At 45.6% G+C, this 20,759-nt stretch overlaps 1 protein-coding gene across 3 annotated transcripts in view; it reads right to left on the minus strand.

Moving 5' to 3' along the window:
- CFH (complement factor H) overlaps window positions 1–20,759 on the minus strand; it is a 1,056,626-nt gene that overhangs the window by 161,861 nt on the left and 874,006 nt on the right. For all 3 annotated transcript variants that reach the window (XM_073642935.1, XM_073642934.1, XM_073642933.1), the window contains one exon: window positions 16,548–16,745. In XM_073642935.1, coding sequence (XP_073499036.1) covers window positions 16,548–16,745 — 198 coding nt within the window. The remainder of the gene's footprint in view (window positions 1–16,547; window positions 16,746–20,759) is intronic.

Here is a 20,759-nt window from a genome sequence, read left to right on the forward strand (position 1 = left end):
TTTCCAAAGGGCATTAAAACCGTCTTGTTAAGCTACTGTGACCTCCACCACTTTTCAAAGGGGCATTAAAACTATCTTGTAAAGCTACTGTGACCTCCACCATTTTTCCAAGGGGTATTTCAACCATCTTGTTAAGCTACTGCGACCTCCACCACTTTTCCAAGGAGCATTAAAACAGTCTTATTAAGCTACTGTGACTTCCACGTCTCTTCCAAGGGGCATTGATATTGTCTTTTTATTCCACTGCAACCTCCACCACTCTCCCAAGGGGCATTAAAACCATCTTGTTAAGCTACTGCGACCTCCAGGTCTCTTCCAAGGCGCATTAAAACCATCTTGTTAAGCTACTGCAACCTCCACGTCTCTTCCAAGGGGCATTAAAACCGTTTTGTTAAGCTACTGCGACCTCCACGTCTCTTCCAAGGGGCATTAAAACCGTCTTGTTAAGCTACTGTGACCTCCACCACTTGTTCAAGGGGCATTAAAACCGTCTTGTTAAGCTATTGCGACCTCCAACACTTTTCCAAGGGGCATTAAAACCGTCTTGTTAAGCTACTGCGACATCCACCACTTTTCCAAAGGGCATTAAAACCGTCTTGTTAAGCTACTGTGACCTCCACCACTTTTCAAAGGGGCATTAAAACCATCTTGTTAAGCTACTGCGACCTCCACGTCTCTTCCAAGGTGCATTGATATTGTCTTTTTATTTCACTGCGACCTCCACCACTCTTCCATGGGGCATTAAAACCATCTTGTTAAGCTACTGCGACCTCCACGTCTCTTCCAAGGGGCATTAAAACCATCTTGTTAAGCTACTGCGACCTCCACGTCTCTTCCAAGGGGCATTAAAACCGTCTTGTTAAGCTACTACGACCTCCACGTCTCTTCCAAGGGGCATTAAAACAGTCTTATTAAGCTACTGCGACCTCCACCACTTTTCCAATGAGCATTAAAACCATCTTGTTAAGCTACTGCGACCTCCACGTCACTTCCAAGGAGCATTAAAACCGTCTTGTTAAACCTCTCTGAACTCCACAGCTCTTCAAAGGGGTATTTAAAACATCTTGTTAAGCTACTGTGACCTCCACCTATTATCAAAGGGGCATTAAAACAGTCTTGTTAATGTACTGCGACCTCCACGTCTCTTCCAACGGGCATTGATATTGTCTTTTTATTCCACTGCGACCTCCACCACTCTTCCAAGGGGCATTAAAACTGTCTTGTCAAGCTACTTCGACCTCCACGTCTCTTCCAAGGTGCATTAAAACCGTCATGTTAAGCTACTGCGACCTCCATGTCTCTTCCAAGGGGCATTAAAACCATCTTGTTAAGCTACTGCGACCTCCATGTCTCTTCCAAGGGGCATTAAAACCGTCTTGTTAAGCTACTACGACCTCCACCACTTTTCCAAGGGGCATTAAAACCGTCTTGTTAAACCACTCTGAACTCCACAGCTCTTCCAAGGGGCATTGAAATGTTGTTTTTAATTACCTCTAACCTCCACGACTCTTCCAACAGGCATTGCATTTCCTCCTAATTTTAGTCAGCTTTTGCTTTTCAATGCAAAGGCGAAAACTAAGGAAGACCCACTCCCCAATAATGGGTAGAAGGTTTTTAGTACGCTGTAATCCACCTCTATTTCAAGGAGCATTGCAGTTCCTCATAATTTTTGGAAAGCCTTCCATTAACTGCTTAGGCCAACAGTGTACAGGAGACCCAGTTGCTATAAATGGAAAAAACGGTTTAGTTAAGGTCCTCTGACCTCCATGTCACTTCCAAAAGGCATTGTAGTGCCTCGAAATTTTTAGTAGGTATTGCACTCACTGTATGCCCTATAACTGTGTAGCCAAACCGCTCCTTTTGGTACAGAAACATATCCTAAAAGACATGTGTGGTTGACTGGCCTGATATTGATGTGAATGGTCCCTGTTCCTCCTGCTCTTTCTCCTTTGCCACCACCTCATCCATAATTTATCACCTGAAGCTTTGTTTTAACGGGGGTCATAGAACTGGGATAGTAGCAGGAAAACATCCAGCAATCCTCGGAGGAGGTAGGATATGCACCAAAATGCTGACCACCTCAGGCGTAGCTGCTACGACATACATGCGCTTGCTTTCCAAGAAAACAAAGCAGATGCTAACTTCTATCATCATCATCATGCTCCTCACCTTGGCACTCTCAACTCCCCTGATGGAGAAGCCAGAGCCCACCAGATGAGTCTGGTTCTCTGGTGGGCTCGTCCAATGCTGCCCTAAAGCAGGCCAGGCTAAGAAAAGTGTGGGGGAAGTTCCCAGGAGAAATAAGGGTGGCTGGGGACCGTTTATGAACACCCGGCCACCCCCAGGCGGCTGGGGACCGTGTGTGGACACCCGGCCACGGGGGGCGGCTGGGGTCCGAGTATGGACACCCGGCTGCCCCCTGGCGGCTGGGGACTGAGGGTGGACACCCGGCCGCTGGGCGGCTGGGGACTGAGTATGGAAACCAGGCCGCCGACGCAGCCATGACGTGGTGGCCAGATTCCGCATCCACACGCCTAAAAGGCCCAATTTCAAGTGCATGTAAGCAAGCAGTATGGTATTGCAGCCTTGGGGGTCGGTGGGTGGCAGGCTGCATACTTGCGCTTGCATTGCAAGGAATGGGAGAGGTACAATTGAACACTGCCCTGGGACAAAGACTTGAACGAGATAGTTGCTAGTCTGCAACAACAGATGCAGGACGGGAGGCATCTTCGCATGTGCCATGAACATGGGGTTGCCATACACACACTACAGCAGAATAGGCTGTCCTTCCCACTATATGCACTGGGGAGAGCACAGGTAATGTTTTGGTATGCGCGCTTATGTATAAGGCACACCGGGACAAATACGGGCGGCTGGGGACCGAGTATGGACACCCGGCCGCCCCCTGGCGGCGGGGGACCAAGAGTGGACACCCGGCCGCCAGGCAGCTGGGGACTGAGCATGGATACCAGGCCGCCATCGCAGCCATGACATGGTGGCCGGCGTCTGCCTTCACAAGCCTAAAAGGCATAATTTCAAATGCAAGCAAGCTAGCAGTATGGTATTGCAGCCTGGGGGTGGGTGGGTGGCAGGTTGTACACTTACGCTTGCATTCCAAGAAAACAAAGCAGATGCTAACTTCTATCATCATCATCATGCTCCTCACCTTGGCACTCTCAACTCCCCTGATGGGAAGCCAGGGCCCACCGGAGGAGTCTGGTTATCTGTTGGGCTCGTCCAATGCTGCCCTAAAGCAGGCCAGGCTAAGAAAAGTGTGGGGGAAGTTCCCAGGAGAAATAGGGGCGGCTGGGGATCGTTTATGGACACACGACCGCCCCCAGACGGGTGGGGACTGAGTATTGATACCAGGCCGCCGAAGCAGCCATGACGTGGTGGCCAGATTCCGCCTCCACATGCTTAAAAGGCCCAATTTCAAGTGCAAGCAAGCAGTATGGTATTGCAGCCTGGGGGTGGGTGGGTGGCAGGCTGCATACTTGCGCTTGATTTGCAAGGAATGGGAGAGGTACAATTGAACACTGCCCTGGGACAAGGACTTGAACGGGGTTAGTTGCAAGTCTGCAACGACAGGTGCAGGGCGGGAGGCATCTTCGAATGTGCCATGAACAGGGGGTTGGCATGCACACACTACAGCGGAATAGGCTATTCTTCCCACTAAATGCACTGGGGAGGGCACAGGTAATGTTTTGGTATGCGCTCTTATGTATAAGGCGCACCGGGACAAATAGGGGCGGCTGGGGACCGAGTGTGGACACCCGGGCCACGGGGCGGCTGGGGACAGAGTATGGACACCCGACCGCCCCCTGGCGGCTGGGGACCGAGTGTGGACACCCGGCCGCCGGGCGGCTAGGGACTGAGTATGGATACCATGCCAGCGACGCAGCCATGACATTGTGGCCAGCGTCTGCCTCCACAAGCCTAAAAAGCATAATTTCAAGTGCAATCAAGCTAGCAGTATGGTATTGCAGCCTGGGGGTGGGTGGGTAGCAGGCTGCACACTTACGCTTGCATTCCAAGAAAACAAAGCAGATGCTAACTTCTATCATCATCATCATGCTCCTCACCTTGACACTCTCAACTCCCCTGATGGAGAAGCCAGGGCCCACTGGGGAAGTCTGGTTCTCTGGTGGGCTCGTCCAATGCTGCCCTAAAGCAGGCCAGGCTAAGAAAAGTGTGGGGGAAGTGACTAGGAGAATTAGGGGTGGCTGGGGACCGTTTATGGACACCCGGCCGCCCCCGGGCAGCTGGGGACCGTGTGTGGACACCCGGCCGCCGGGCGGCTGGGGACTGAGTATCGATACCTTGCTGCCGAAGCAGCCATGAGGTAGTGTCCAGCTTCGGCCTCCTCCAAACTAAAAGGCCCCATTTCAAGTGCAAGCTAGCAGTATAGTATTGCAGCCTGCGGGTGGGTGGGTGGTTGGCTGCATATTTGCGCTAACATTGCAAGGAATGGGGGAGGTACAATTGAACACGGCCCCGGGACAAGGACTTGCTCGGGGATAGTTGCAAGTCTGCATCTTCTGATGTAGCAAGAATCACTTCTGATGGGCACACTTTTAGGCAGTGTCCTGGGAGTCAGAGATGCCTCCAGGGGTCTTCCCCATGCTGTTCCCATGTCTTTTCAGCACTGTATGCATGTGTCACATAGCACATGGCCAGATAAAGTTGTAAAATGTTAAAATGACATTTCCCGGTGAATGCATTTGTCACGGTTGAAAGCAATACAAAAGTGCAAAAACACATAAAGCCTTAGTTACTTACTGGTAACGGGATTTTTTGGAGCCCATGACAGCACCACATGAGAGAGAGGATCCGCCCATCAAGGACAGGAAACCTACAGGTTAAAAAGGGCGGCCCTCTCTTCCTGCTTCAGTTTAGTTAACAGAGCATGAGAGTACCGCCAAGGTTAGTTATAACAAAGCATAATCACATTAAGTACATTACTTTTCATCAATTTCCCACAAGGGTGCACAAAAAGAAATCAAATCTACAGGAGTGCACAACACCAGTGAAGGGAGGGAATATAAAGGTGCTGTCATGGGCTCCAAAAAATCCCGTTACCGGTAAGTAACTAAGGCTTTATTCGGTCGTCCATGACAGCACCACGTGAGAGAATTACAGAGACGAAGGAAATTAGGGAGGGACCACAGCTTGAAGCACCCTTCTCCCGAAAGTGAGATCTGCAGAGCCACCCAGATCCAATCTATAGTGCCTATAGAAAGTAGAGGGAGAAGACCAAGTGGCAGCCTTACAAATCTCCTCAATGGAAAGCCCTGTCTTCTCCGCCCAGGAGGTTGATACCGCTCTGGTAGAATGTGCCCTCAATCCCTCCGGTATCTCTTTATCCCCTGAGGAGTATGCGAGGGAAATGGCCTCCTTGATCCATCTAGCGATTGTAGCCTTTGAGGCCTTACAACCCTTCCTAGCCCCCTGATAGCAAATAAATAGGGACTTATCCTTTCTAAAGCCACGTGATACTTTTAAGTACCTTAGTACGCACCTCCTAACGTCTAAAGTGTGAAGTCTCTCCTCTTTTTTGTTTTTGGGTGGAAAGCAAAAAGTTGGGAGAACTATTTCCTGGGTTCTATAGAATCGAGTGGCCACTTTAGGAAGAAAGGCTGGATCAGGTTTAAATATAATCCTATCGTCCAGAATTTGCGTAAATGGAGGGCATATTGAAAGGGCCTGTAGGTCACTAACTCTCCTGGCTGAAGTTAGGGCTACTAACAGGACCGTCTTTAGGAAAATAATTTTGGGGGAGACTAAATCTAGTGGCTCAAAAGGAGGACTGGTCAAGGCATATAAGACAAAATTCAAATCCCAGGGAGACATCTTTACTTTGGTAATGGGTCTACACCTAAAGGAAGCTTTTAAAAAACGGGCTATCCAATAGTTATCTGCAATATTGGAAGAAAATAAAGCTCCCAATGCCGACATCTGTACTTTCAAGGTACTGGTAGTGAGACCTAATTCTAAGCCTCGCTGCAGAAATTCCAGAATTTTCCCAATAGGGGGCCCCTCCTCCACCTTAACTTCTGCAAAGGACAGAAACTTCCTCCAGGTCCTGGCATAAATACGGGTGGTAACAGGTTTTCTGCTAGCCAGGATAGTATTCACTACATTTGCGGGGAATCCTTTGTTGGTCAATAACACCCTCTCAAATTCCACGCCGTCAAATGTAGACTCGGGGTTGGAGGATGGGAAAGTGGCCCCTGAGTGAGGAGGTCCGGAATCTCCGGAAGAACCCAGGGATCTGATATGGACATCTTCCGGAGACAAGGGAACCATGGTCTTTTGGGCCAAAAGGGACATATGAGTATCACTCTGGCCTGGTCTGCCCTGATCTTTCTTATCACCGCTGGGAGCAGGATCATGGGAGGGAAGGCATATGCCAGAGGAAATCTCCAGGGAACCATGAAGGCGTCCACTGCCAGGGGTCCTTCTCTGGGGTCTAAGGAACAAAAATTTTCCACTTTCTGATTGGCTCTTGTTGCGAATAAGTCCACAGTCGGAAGGCCCCACATTTCTACGATTCTGGAGAATATTTATGTATTTAGGGACCACTCTCCCTCTTTTACAGAAATATGGCTGAGGAAATCCGCTGTGATGTTTTCCTTGCCTTTTAGATGAGTAGCCGAAAGAGAGAGACAGTGATCTTCGGCTTTCAGCAGAAGTGCGTTCGCTACCCTCATCAAGTTTCTTGAGCGGGTTCCCCCTTGGTGGTTTATGTAAGCTACCGTGACTTGATTGTCCGAGAGTGCACGGACATGCTGGTCCTGAAAATATATAAGGAACTCGTTGAACGCATGCTGCACCGCCAGAAGCTCCTTAACATTTGATGACAACTGTTGCTCACTGCTTGACCAGGTTCCCTGCACTAATTTCCCTTCAAAGTGAGCTCCCCAACCTGTAGCACTTGCATCAGTGGACAAGACTGCAGTTGGACTACATTCCCAGGGAACCCCTTTAGCAAGATTGTTTTGTCGTAACCACCAACGAAGGGACCATATGGCACGAGGACCTAGCGTAAACTTACGGTCTAGATGCCCCTCTAAAGCTGCGTTATTGTACAACACATCCCACTGAAAGGCTCTTGAATGCAATTGTGACCAACGAACCGCAGGAAAAGTGGAGGTGAAGGTTCCCAATAGTGACATGGCCTTACGGAGAGACACAGAAGGTTTACGTATACATTGTTCTACCAACTCCCGGATTCTATCAATTTTCTCTTCTGGAAGACAACATAGCTGTTTCCTGGAATCTAATATGACCCCCAGATATTGTTGTACCTTGAGTGGAGATAGTCTAGACTTTTCTAAATTTAGAAACCACCCCAAACTGTTTAAGACCGACATGGTCTCCTGCAGGTGGGTCTCGCATTGAACCAACGAATTCCCCACTATCAGGAGATCATCCAGGTAAGGGATAATTAGAATGTCCCTTTCTCTTATATGAGCCATAAGTTCCGCCATTACTTTAGTAAAAACCCGTGGGGCTATAGCTAAACCGAAGGGGAGTGCAGTGTATTGGAAGTGTTTAACCACCCTGTCTATTTCAATGGCCAGCCTCAAGTATTTCTGGTAATCACTATGAATTGGGATATGGTAATACGCATCTTTGAGATCGAGCACTACCATATAGCAGTGGGGAAAAAGTAACTTTATTACGGATTTTAAAGACTCCATTTTAAAGGTGTGTATTTTAAGGAAATTATTCAGGGATTTCAGATTTATAATTGTCCTGAAACTTCCATCCGGTTTCGGAATCAAGAAGAGCGGGGAGTAGAAACCAAGACCCTTTTCAGCTTCCGGAACCTCAATCAGGACGTGCTTTCTTATTAGGGTTTGTACTTCCGAAACGAGGGCAGCCTGGCATTCTGGGGAAGAACTGGAGGGAACAACCATGAACCTTTTGTGAGGCAATGCTTTAAATTGAAACTTAAGACCATACTTAATCAGGCTCAAAATCCAATTACTATGAGAAATCTGTTCCCAAGCTGGGACAAAAAATGACAATCTCCCTCCCACCTGGGCTGATTGTGTATCCCCTGGCTTCTGCTCAATTTTTGGAGACGGACCAAAGAGTAGACCTCTACCTTTTCGACCTCTTTCATCAGACGTGTCTTGCTCCCTGAAATATCTCTTCCGGAAAAATTTCCTCTTCCGGAACGATCTCTTAAAGGAGGGTAGAGGTACTGATGGAAGCCCCTTCTTAGGGCCCACCGCTTTCTCCAATAAGTCGTCCATGGTCTGACCAAAGAGGTATTCCCCTTCACACGGGATTGTACACAGTCTGGACTTAGTCTGTAAATCCCCTGGCCAGCTTTTAATCCACAAGGCTCGCCGAGCCGCATTTGACAGTGCTGCTGACTTTGCTGCCAACCTCACCGAGTCCACAGATGCATCAGCAAGAAAAGCTGCCGCCCCCTGAACCAGTGGAAGGGAAGAAATAATGTCTTTCCTAGAAGTCCCATCCTTCAACTGACTGTCTAGCTGTTCAAGCCACACCATCAGGGCTCTGGACGTACAGGTAGCTGCTACTGTTGGTCTCAGTGCTCCCGCAGCTGTCTCCCATGCCCCTTTCAGAAAAGTATCAGCCCATCTGTCTAGGGCAGTGATTTTCAACCTTTTTTGAGCCGCGGCACACTTTTTATACTTAGAACATCCTGGGGCACACCACCAACCAAAATAGCACAAAATGACACTAAAACAGTCATATTATACATATAGTTAATAATATAGATTCTAAATTTATTTTACTCACTCAGTTTGAAACCTGGGCCTGTTTCGATAAACACAAAAGGGATATCCTGGCAGGAATGGTGGAAAGACACACACGAAGATCTTCCTCAACAGTTCTCAGTTTCTCCCTGTTTTTAGTTTTTATCGCAGTCAAGCTTGAGAAGCCCAGCTCACATAGATATGTGGTTGAAAATGGGAGCAATGTCAAAATAGCTTTGTTGGCCAGAATGGGGAACTCCTTGGCAACAGATAACCAAAAACTGTCCAAAGGAAGATCAGCAAACTTTAGCTTTAAACTGCGATCTTGCTTCAGTTCAACGAGTTCCTCTTGCTCCTTTAAAGTCATGTCCTTTCCAGCAACGGATAATGAGCTGTATGGGTCCCTAACCCAGTCAAGGCATTCTGTGAAGGCTGAAGAGAAATAGAACGTTTGTAAGAAATATTTTAAGTTCCTCTCGCAACTCATACACACGGGCCAGCACTTTGACAGCCCCCTGACCTCCGTTGTGGAGCAATAAGATTTTATGTTCCTCTCCCATTTCTGTACACAAAGACGCAAATAAGCGACATCTCAAAGGTCGCGTCTTCACAAAGTTCACTATGCGCACAACATCATCCAACACAGAAGCTAGATCTGCTGGTAAGGTCTTTGCAACGAGGGCCTCACGGTGCAAGAAACAGTGGGTAGCAAGAACATCTGGGTTTCTTTCTTTAACCCTACTTACAAAGCCTTTGATGCGCCCGACCATGGCTGCGGCTCCATCAGTGCAGACACCTGTGCAGTTTTCCCATGTAAGTCCACTTTTATCAAGATATTCCGATGTGACTTGGAATATTGCCTCTCCTGTTGATTTTTCTGTCAGTGCCTTGCAAAATAGGAAGTTTTCTCTAATGGCTTCACCATCCACAAAACGCACATTGGCCAACAACTGACAATGTCCACTGATATCCGTCGACTCATCAAGTTGCAAGGCAAATTTCTTACTGATGCGCACCTTTTCCAAAACAACTGTTTCAATGTCCGCAGACAAGTCATCAATCCGTCTGGCAATTGTGTTATCAGAGAGAGGCACTTTAGCTATCTCTTTAGCTGCTTCAGGGCCAAGCATCTCATTTACAATAGCTTTACAAGCTGGTAGTATTAATGTTTCTGCCACAGTGTGGGACTTTTTTGATTTAGCTATGAGTTCAGCAACAAGGTAGCTAGCTTTGAGGGCTCTCTCATTTACCTTTGTGCTTTTTCTCAAAAAAGTTTCCCCTTTCTCATTGTTTGTACTTAAGCGTACAAAATACTCCATCGGTTTATTTTGAACGGAAGGGTGTTTCGTTTGGAGATGGCGTTTAAGTTTGCTTGGCACCATAGCGCTATTGGAAAGCTTCTCACCACACACCAAGCACAGTGGTGTTGGTGCTGTCGCGCATCCCCAGTGGAAGTAAATCCAAATGAAAGATAGCTTTCACTGTATTGCCTTGAGCTCACCGTCTTGTCTTTTTTCTTTTGTCGAACTCTCATACTAGGGCCTTCATTTGGGTTAGAATTGTGTCCAGGGTCCTGTTCGGCATTTGCCTTTTCCATTCTCAAATACTTCTCCATCACTGCTGAGATAGTGTGCGCAGCCACACACTAAAATAGAAGAGTATTACATTATCTGCCACACTTAAAGGACCCTGCTAGGCATATTTCATTCCTGAGGGCTTAAAAAGCAGCTCTCGTGGTGACAAGAAGCTGATTTAAACCCCCCAAGAGTGAACTTCGCGAGAGCTGTATGTGTGTGATAATAACTTATATTACTACGGTCTGCATTTCCTGCTTGAATTGACACTAGTGACGTAGCACTCAGCTTTCTCTATAAGTAGAATAGAGCCGGCTGCCAAGTGCTACGCCACTAGAGTCAATTCAAGCAGGACATGACTGCTGAAGAACGGTACTAATATCATTTATTATTCCATACATACAACTCTTACGGAGTTCACTCTTGGGGGTTTTAAATCAGCTTCTTACCAACACAAGAGCTACTTTTTTAGCCCTCAAGAGTGAAATATGCCTGGCAGAGGTCCTTTCAATAAATTATTTATTTTAAAAAAGTGAAATAAAAAAGGATAACCCCCTCATATATTCAATCCCATGTAACCTCATAAATACAGTCCCACGTATATGAGCACATGATTATCAGCATCATATACTGTGGTGATGTGCACTGTACAGCGCCACAGTATATGGTGCTGATTATTATGTGGCTCATATACTGCAATATAAAGGGGTACAATGAGAAGTACTATGGCCATGAGGCCAGAGTACAAGTGCCAGCTCATATACTCAGCATATGAGCTGGTACTTGTAGTACTCCAGCCTCATGACTATAGTATTTCTCATTTTACATTTCTCATTGTTATATGCAGTATACTGCTGGAGTACTAAAAGTACCAGCTCATATGCTGAGTATTCTGCCAACAGTTCATATACTCAGGCAAAAGCTCATATAGTCAGCATTATTGGCGGGCATTACCTTGGCGGCGGGCAAATGCGAGAGTCTCTCCGCTCTCAGGATGACGCGCCGGCCTCGGTGACGTCATTAAGTCGTGCGAGGTTCAAAGCTTGCGCATGTGTTATTGTACACGTCTCCTACATTGTAAGAAGGCGTGACTGCGCATCGAGCGCATTGCCGGGAAACAAAACACAGGGGGCACCATAGTTTTTGGAACTTTCCCCGCGGCACACCCGACCATGTGTCGCGGCACACTAGTGTGCCGCGGAACACTGGTTGAAAATCACTGGTCTAGGGGATCTCTCAATGCACCCATATCATCAAACGGGAGGGAAGTTCTTTTCGCTGCTTTAGTAACAGCAACATCCAGCTTGGGTGCTTTTAACCAGGAGGAACACATAGCATCCTCAAACGGATATTTCCTTTTAAAGGATGGAGGAACACTACCCTTCTTGTCAGGCTTTCTCCACTCCTTATCAATGAGGTCTTTCACCCTTGAATTTACTGGAAAGACCCTTCTCTTCTTTAGCCCCAGACCACCAAACATAACATCCTCAGCTGACTTCTCTACCCTCGAGTCCACTATCCCCATTGTAGATCGGACGGCTTTTACTAGGGCATCGACCTCCTTCAGGGGGAAGCACTGTCTATCTGGCTCACTATCAGAGGAAGAGAAGGCGGAGGAGGAAGCGACCGATAGCTCAGAGTCTGAACCCGGCTGGGTTTCTTGAGGAATATGCCCAGACTCTGAACCTTGCAATGCTTTGCCTATTTCTTCCCTTATTAAAGTTCTTAGGCCTAGGGAAAAATCTGGGGTCTCCTCCGATATCATTTTGCTGATACAAAGCTGACATAACCTTTTGCTATATGAATCAGGGAGTGGACAGCTGCATAAGGCACACTCTCTGTGCTTGGACTTCGAGGAACATTTCTTGCTCTAAAAGAAAGTCATAGATAGAAAGAAGGAGGAAACATTAGTAGAACTTTCACGAAGATTCCACTCACCCCACAGAACCTTCGGTACCGTAGAAGCAGAAAAATCCAGCATGCATGGCGAGGAATCACGCCGCACCGGACCGTCCTTCCTGCTCTTAGTGGTAGCTCTTCTAGTTGTACGACCAGACCCTAGCCGGGAATGACGCTGCACCACTAGTTGTGAGGGCTCCCCAGAGGGCTGCTCCTGCAGCAGATGTTGTTGCCTAGGTGACAGCTCCTGTGAATCTTCCATAGCTTACAATGTAAGAATGGGCTGGGAAGCACCTCTGTATGTTACCAGACCATTTATATACTGGCCATACCGGTACCATGTGTGGGTGTGTGTTTCCATTTTTTTTTTTTTTTTTTTACCCAGGAGGGCGTTACCTGCTCCTTGGTCTTCCTCCCCAGGTCCAGGTGGGATCCAGGTGGGCTACTCGCCGCCTGGTCCTCAATCCCCCGGCGTTCAGCTGCTCACGCCAAAAAATTCAAACGAGCCCCGCCCCTTCCGGTGACGTCACAGGGCTTCCTGCCCGGCGCACCGGAAGCCGCGTCAGAAGGTCGCGCCCGTCACGTGCGCCGCCGGCGCGACCTGGATCTCCTGCAAGCGGTAGCGGGGGGGGGGAGGAAGCCCGCTAGCGGCCCCACACCTGGCGGACATCTACCTCCCGTGAGGCAATGTCGCGCCTGCCGCAACGCTCACGGAGGCGCCCCCATGAGCCCTGCCGTGGCGTCTCCAGAGGACCGGGACGGACCGGCTCCAACCACCTGCTGTGGCCCTCTCTGGGACAGGAGTCCATCTTCTGCAGGTAAGCCTGCAAGGTCCCCCATCATGGACAGGAAACCTAAACTGAAGCGGGAAGAGAGGGCCGCCCTTTTTAACCTGTAGGTTTCCTGTCCTTGATGGGCGGATCCTCTCTCTCACGTGGTGCTGTCATGGACGACCGAATAAAAAATGCTACTTGTGAACATAGCCCAAGGTGTGGAGGAGTATTTTTGTTTTTGGTAATTTATTTTACCTTATACACAAGTCTTTACCCTGGAAAGCATGTTCCTTAACATATTTTGAACGTTTTATTGTGAGCCCATAAAAGTGGCTTAATACCTCTGACCATGTTGTTGACAGCAGTGACCTGGGATCAGCGAGATTGGCGCCAAATTTAAACAACGCTCTGCTGATTGGTCGCCGGCCGCGACCAATCAGCATTATTGGCGCCAAATTTAAACACCCCTCTGCTGATTGGTCGCGACCTCAAGCCGCGACCAATCTGCGATATTGGCGCCAAATTTAAACACCGCTCTGCTGATTGGTCGCGACCGCCGGCCGCGACCAATCAGCGACATTGGCGCCAAATTTAAACACCGCTGTGCTGATTGGTCACGGTCGCCGGCTGCAACCAATCAGCATTATTGGCGCCAAATTTAAACCCCGCTCTGCTGATTGGTCGCGACAGCTGTCTGCGACCAATCAGTGATATTGGCGGCAAATTTAAAACACCGCTTTGCTGATTGGTCGCAGTCGCCGGCCGCAACCAATCAGCGATTTTGGCGTCAAATTTAAACACCGCTCTGCTGATTGGTCGCCAAATTTAAAAAACGCTCTGCTGATTGGTCGCGACAGCCGACCGCGACAAATCAGCGATATTGGTGGCAAATTTAAACACCGTTTTGCTGATTGGTCGCGGTCGCGACTAATCAGCGATTTTAGGGCCAAATTTAAACAAGCTCTCCGGTCCTCACTAACACAGTTAGCTGATTGGTCGCGGCCGCCACCCGTGACCAATCACTGATATTGCCGCCAAATTTAAACACCGTTTTGCTGATTGGTCGCGGTTTCCGGCCGCGATCAATCAGCGATTTTGGCGCCAAATTTAAACACCGCTCTGCTGATTGCGCACGGTCGGCCACATACATGTTCTAGAATAATCGATGCGTTAGAATCGGGCCACCATCTAGTGTATATATAAGACCCTCCCTTATTACCTACCATCTTCTCTAGTTATATAAGGCTCTTATTATATAGCTTCCTCTGCTGTTATGTTCAGTCCTGTCCCTTACGTAGCGTATTCTTGTTATTTTTGTCAGTCAAAGCGCCCTCTTTTATGACATATTCCTCTCTTGTTAAATATAAAATGATAGCTGACGGAGCAGCCGGTGACCAGAAAACCAGTCCATCAGCTCCACCATTAGAAAAGAAGCTTTCCCTTGTTCCATCAGCAGTCATTGCATTATAAATCTAAAAAGAGAGGACGGTATGTATTAAAAACAGGGGGCTATATTATTCGATATATAAGGGACAGTGCTGTACATAACAAGACAGGGCATTGTGTAATAAGGGAAGGCAATATACATTATGAAGGAGGCTATGTAAGAGGTATATATGTGTGTGTGGCTATATATACATCTGTAGCTTTGCCGCCATAAAAGGTGGGGGGCCGAGACACATTTCTTGCACATGGGCCCCAAGCAGTTAGTGTCCGCCCCTGGTGCACAGGATGCTACATCATGAGGGCAGGATGGATTCCAATGCAGGAGCCGCTGGGTTGCTCTCTATGGAAAAGGGGCCTCCACCCTCTGTCATGTGTAAGACACGGGTGTAGCTATCACATGCGTATATAATTATACTTGATGCTCTCTTTAACAAATATTTAATGGCCGCGTGATTGTGGGAAGCCAATGGTTGCTCTGGCAAAACCTAACAATGGCCTCCATGCCTTCTTGTTAAATAGTAAAGCATGCAGATAAAAAGAAAAGACAGGAGGCAGCACACCAAAAAAATGCACAAAAAGTTACTATTTTATTTATAGTCCCATTATGGCAACGTTACAGTTAAAAAATGTGAACCTTTTTCAAGCTTCAAAATGGTTTACATTTTAGAAATGAAACTTCACCACAATGGTCCTGCAAATTAAATTGTTATCATTTGTACACTTTTTTGGTGTGCTGCCTCCGGTTTTTTCTTTATATATAAGTATATTCCACCTTACCAGAATTGTAATTAAAACTGATAGTTATACACACCTCAAAAAAGGAACGATAAAAATTAAATATTGTCGGGCAAAACAATAGGCTCTTAACAGAAAAATATTTGACTTATGGCATTGCAGAAATGTCATGCTAACTGCAGAATAACCAAAACATTAAGTGTAAACACCCAAAAATAGAGTAATCATAACCACATAAAATTAACAACTTTTATTATAAATGTATTTAAAACATATACATATATGCCAGAACATTAAGGTTTTAAGGAGGAAAACAAATGCAACAACATTCGCAAGCGGGGAACGGTAAGTAGTAGGCAATAAAAAGTTATGGGCACAACCTATAGGAATCCTCATATGTGTATCCAAGCAGTACAGGGGTAAATCCCCCCAAATCACTAATTAACTATAGGTAACCACAGCCATAATATTTATAAAGTATACAACACTTCCTTGATAAAGCTATTCCGTGAAACGTGTGTCGGGCTGCAGGTGAAGCGTGTACAGCAAAGGCACACTATGGGTAAGCACTTTATAAATATTATGGCAGTGGTTACTTATAGTTAATTAGTGATTTGGGGGGGATTTACCCCTATACTGCCTGGATACACATATGAGGATTCCTATAGGTTGTGCCCATAACTTTTTATTGCCTACTACTTAGCGTTGCACGAATGCGAATGTTGTTGCATTTGTTTTCCTCCTTAAAACCTTAATGTTCTGGCATATGTGTATATGATTTTAATACATTTATAATAAAAGTTGTTAATTTTGTGTGGTTAAGATTACTCTATTTATGGGTGTTTACACCTAATGTTTTGGTTATATATTGGAGTACTCCACTGTTGATTATATTAGGAGGGCGTTTATATGTGATTGGACATGCTCTCAATCAAATCACATTTTTTGCTACATGAATCTTGCTTTAGTAACTCCAGAATAAATGTAACCTTTTATTTGCGCAAGAAATTAAACCGTAAAATTTAAAATGTGAAAAAAATATCCACATATATCCAATTTTTTCCCCATTGATTAAAAAAAAAGAATTCCACATCAAATGTAACATATGAAAAATAAAAAAAAGATCTGTGAACATTGAGACCAAAGTAGGTCTGGTCCTTAAAGGGTTAAGTATGAAAGTATTATAATAGAATTAGTATACTGTGTAGATGAGCCTATGACATAAATCTAAATAAAAAGTAAAATCATGTGTGAAAAGAAGAAATACAATTGTAAAAGAACCCTGCTTAACCAAACAATGTTTGCATCATTGGTCTCAGCATTTCTTGGGGCAGCAGTAATTGAGAATCACTTTCTGCACATTCCTATGTTTCAAAACTTACCACTTTTGAAACATTTTGGATAATCCAATTTTCCATGTTCACAAGTAAATCTCATCTGTGTGTTAGGAGGAGCTTCATATCCAGATTTACAAGTATATTCTAATTGGTCATCATGTGGAATATATAGTTTTTTCTGGTCCAACCACCTTAGCTGTATATTATTTTCATCCATGCTCTTTTCCTTTGCAGTACATGGTTCTGAAACATAAAATGGACATTTCCACTCGGTTATTTTAATTTATTTTAGATAACGCAAAGTTATACAACTCTATATATTATAACACTATAAATAGTAATATAGTTAGTATAAACTGAAAAGTAAAGGTAATCACACACGTTAGAAAGCTCGTTTGGCCAACCAAGCTAGCTCTATTAACACACGAATGCTTGGTTTGCTAAGCATATATGTGCTATTAATGGGGAGATTAGATAATTCTAGGAATAACCTAGGAGCATGAGATTATGCTCACACTACTCAATCTTTTCTCTCCTGTTACATAATTTCTTGGGGTTGGGAGATGAGAGGCACACATACACAATGTATAGTCAGGCAGTTCCCCTGATCTAAAGCAAGAGTGAGGAACTTCTGGCTTGCGTTCTGTAAAAGTCATTTGATCTGGTCCTCAGGCAGATTCCTGATGGGCTGCATTAATTGGGCCGACTGCCCTTTTTACCTGGCCGTTAGCCCTTTAACTCTTGCGTGCATGCAACTACTGAATTCCATGATGCATGCAACGCTGAATTACGTCCTGATGCTGGCACTGGCCATTGTTGTGGGCAGGGATAGCACACTCTACATTCCTGTCCCACTCCTTGTGATATATTCGCCAGTCTCAGTGTCTTCTATGTGATGTATGCATCAGCCTCAGTATTAGAGATAAGCGAATATGTTCGAAAAGCTATCGCCAATTTCAAATTTCCCACGAACATTGCACATTTGGATTCGTGATAGGTCACACGGGCATTTTTACTTAAAATTGGCAAAATTCGGTAAACGTGCTGCAAATAATTGCTTTTCCACTACAGTATTTTTATCACTTTGGCTAGGACAATGGTGCTGTATGATGAGTGGGGGGGCGTGTTTGATGAGGGAAGGGGGTGGAGAGAGCTCAGAGGCGTGCTTGTATAATCTATTTTTTTTCCCCAAACTTTGTGTGCAAATTGCAGATAGCCAATCAAAGCGCAGGAACCATCCACAATGTCCACACACCAGGGCTTGTGTCATTGGCTGCTGAAATCACATGTCCCTCTGTATATAAAGAGCAGACATGTTCTTTTAGTGCCATTTTGTAAACATCATAGACAATGTTCCTGGTCAGCTCCTGCATACTAAGAGATTTTAGCTAGTTAGAGAAGAGGTTGCTTCTAAGTCAGATAGTTTATATAGCTAGTGTCCTGTGTTGCTGTGCAATCGACCTTCCAGCAGCTTTTTTTTCTTGTGCCATTAGTGAGGTCCAGACAAAGACAGCGGACGCATTTCAGAATAGAACTCTGTTGTGCATTGCTTCTATCATCCATGCACGAGTGCACCTTTAAACATCTAATTTTGCCTGTTACAAAAGTGATACAGCACGCCATATCTCACTTTGTCATTTTGTGCTGGTGAAATTCTGCTGTATGCAGAGCTCGTTCAGAGTAAAAAAATCTATTTTTTTCTTTTACTAACGTGATACAGCAAAGGAGATCTCAGTTTGAAATTGTTTGGAGCATACTGTATGTATAGATTTACATTTCTATCACATGTATGCCCATATTAAAGGTCTGATAAGTCCCAGGGGGTGACAGATTCCCTTTAAACCTTCATATAATCATATTATGTAAATGAGAGGGCTTTAGTGCACCCTTTTCGTGGCTAAGCATCTGACCCGGTTCACCTGTCCACTCACTCAATTACAATATTGAAAGGGCTATTACCATGTTTGTATCTGTAAGACAGTATTTAAAAACCACTCCAAATTTTTTTTATAGCAGCCCTGGAGTGTTGCTACTAATCTAAGTTCTCTTCCCCTAGTCTTATAATTACCAGCTACTGTCTTCATCTGTTATTATCGGTCCTGCTCTGGTCCGTCTCCTGTAGTTTATGACCTGCTGGATTGCTCCAGTGTTTTCAGAGTGATCCGGAAGTCATAACTGAATGTAAGTCTGAGTCCAAGAATGAGATTATAATGAGGCCAGAACTAGTGTCCATTTTAGGACATGATCAGATATCAAAATCAAACATCAGAAAGATGTCAGTTTGAGGCTAAATACCCTGTCTGACAAGTGATTCTGACGAGTGATTTTGACAAGTGATTTTGACAAGTGATTCTGACTAGTGATGAGCGATCATGCTCGCCACTGCTCGGTGCTCGCCCGAGTATCTCAGTACTCGAGATGCTCGGAGCTCGCCGAGTACTTTCGAGATGCTCGGGCGGGAGCTCGGATCCCCGTCCTGCATGTTTGGCGCTATTTAGAACACCAAAACATGCAAGGATTGTCTGCCACTCACTGTAATGCTGCAGCCATGGTGGTTGTGGCATTACAGTAATTGCCCAAATCGATGTGAACAGTGTTCACAGTGAAACATGAAATGCCGGCAATTCAGCAGCGGCATACATCGGTACCCGACAATTTAGAACAGAAAGAATAGAGCATCACACATAGATTAGATAGATAGAAACATGTCAGTCACATATATAATAAGTACAGTGACAGTGTTGGTACTGTACTTGTTATTTAGTGTTAAAATAAAGGATTTATAAAAAAAAAAAATAGTGTTTTCATGCACCCGTCTCTTTAAAAAAGCTGGCCGGCAATTCAACAGCGGCATTCATCGGTACCTGACAATTTAGAACAGAAAGAATAGAGCTTCACACATAGATTAGATAGATAGAAACATGTCAGTCACATATATAATAAGTACTGTGACAGTGTTGGTTACTGTACTTGTCATTTAGTGTTAAAACAAAGGATTTATTTAAAAAAAAAATTGGCGTGGGGTTCCCCGTAATTTTAGTCTCTAGCGGACGTTAAGTAGATGGCTGGGGCAGATGTTTGAAGCCTGGGAAGGGGGTAATACCCACGGAGCACCCGAGTATTCCAATGGGCTCGACCCGAGCTTCGAGCACCCGAGCATTTTAGTGCTCGCTCATCACTAATTCTGACGAGTGATTCTGACAAGTGATTTTGATAAGTGATTCTGACAAGTGATTTTGACGAGTAATTCTGACGAGTGATTCTGATGAGTTCTCCTGATTTTCCTCTGCTCCCCTTTCGGCTACCCTGCTTTTCTAGTAACACTAGCCTTTTAAAAAGGATATATGGGCGGTCCTGCAGCAGCGAACATGTGATGTAGTGAAGACTACATATCCCTTGATCACATGATCACACTGGATCTCAGTGTGGAGAGAATGCCTCTCCCGCATCCTCATTCTCAGTCAGTACAATACCGTATGGATATTACAGTGTGTTTTACTGAATCTGTTCATCACTAGTAATGAGAGAGCATTCTTGCAAGTACTCGGTACTCGCCCGAGCATCTCAGTATTCGAGATGGTCGGAGCTCACCGAGTACTTGCGAGATGCTCGGGCGGATGCTTGGGTCCCCTCCCTGCATGTTGATTGTTGCTCTAAAGCGCCTGCCACTCATTGTAATGCCGCAGCCATGGTTGTTGTGGCATTACAGTGATTGGCTGGCCGCACAGCGTCATCAGGTCTATATCAGAACTGGCGCCGCTGTGCTCGTCACAGTCACTCCGGATTCAGGCAGAGTAGGGAGAGGTGCTGCTGTGTCAGGGAGAGATTTGCTTGTGTATTAGGTAGTGTAGGGAGAAAAACCGTATATTACTCATATCCATCTTAGCAAATAGTCCTTTTGAGGACTAACTAATCCATCTGCAGAAATATCAAGCAGGCAGGGTATATAGGCAGGCAGTGCATATAGCAGACTGCAGTGCATATAGCACAAGAGGCTCCATTCCAATTCTGCCTTCTGCTGCTGTTAGATATTTCTATACAAAGGCCAAGGTCTCAGGGGCCAGGAATACTTTTTTTTGGATCTTAATCCTCATTATTTGCTTAAAAAGCAATCCAGAGAACACAGTTTTTCTGCACCATTTGCTTGTTGGCACTGTAGAATACAGCCATGTCCTTTCCATATTACAGCGCTAGAAATCCAGCTATTTAAAACTGTGTTTTCTCCATCACACAGATCACATATACGTTGTCAGAAAA

Source organism: Phyllobates terribilis, unplaced genomic scaffold (assembly GCF_046119375.1).
Source record: "Phyllobates terribilis strain yellow unplaced genomic scaffold, ASM4611937v1 Scaffold_8__6_contigs__length_399053987, whole genome shotgun sequence".
Lineage (NCBI taxonomy): Eukaryota > Metazoa > Chordata > Amphibia > Anura > Dendrobatidae > Phyllobates > Phyllobates terribilis.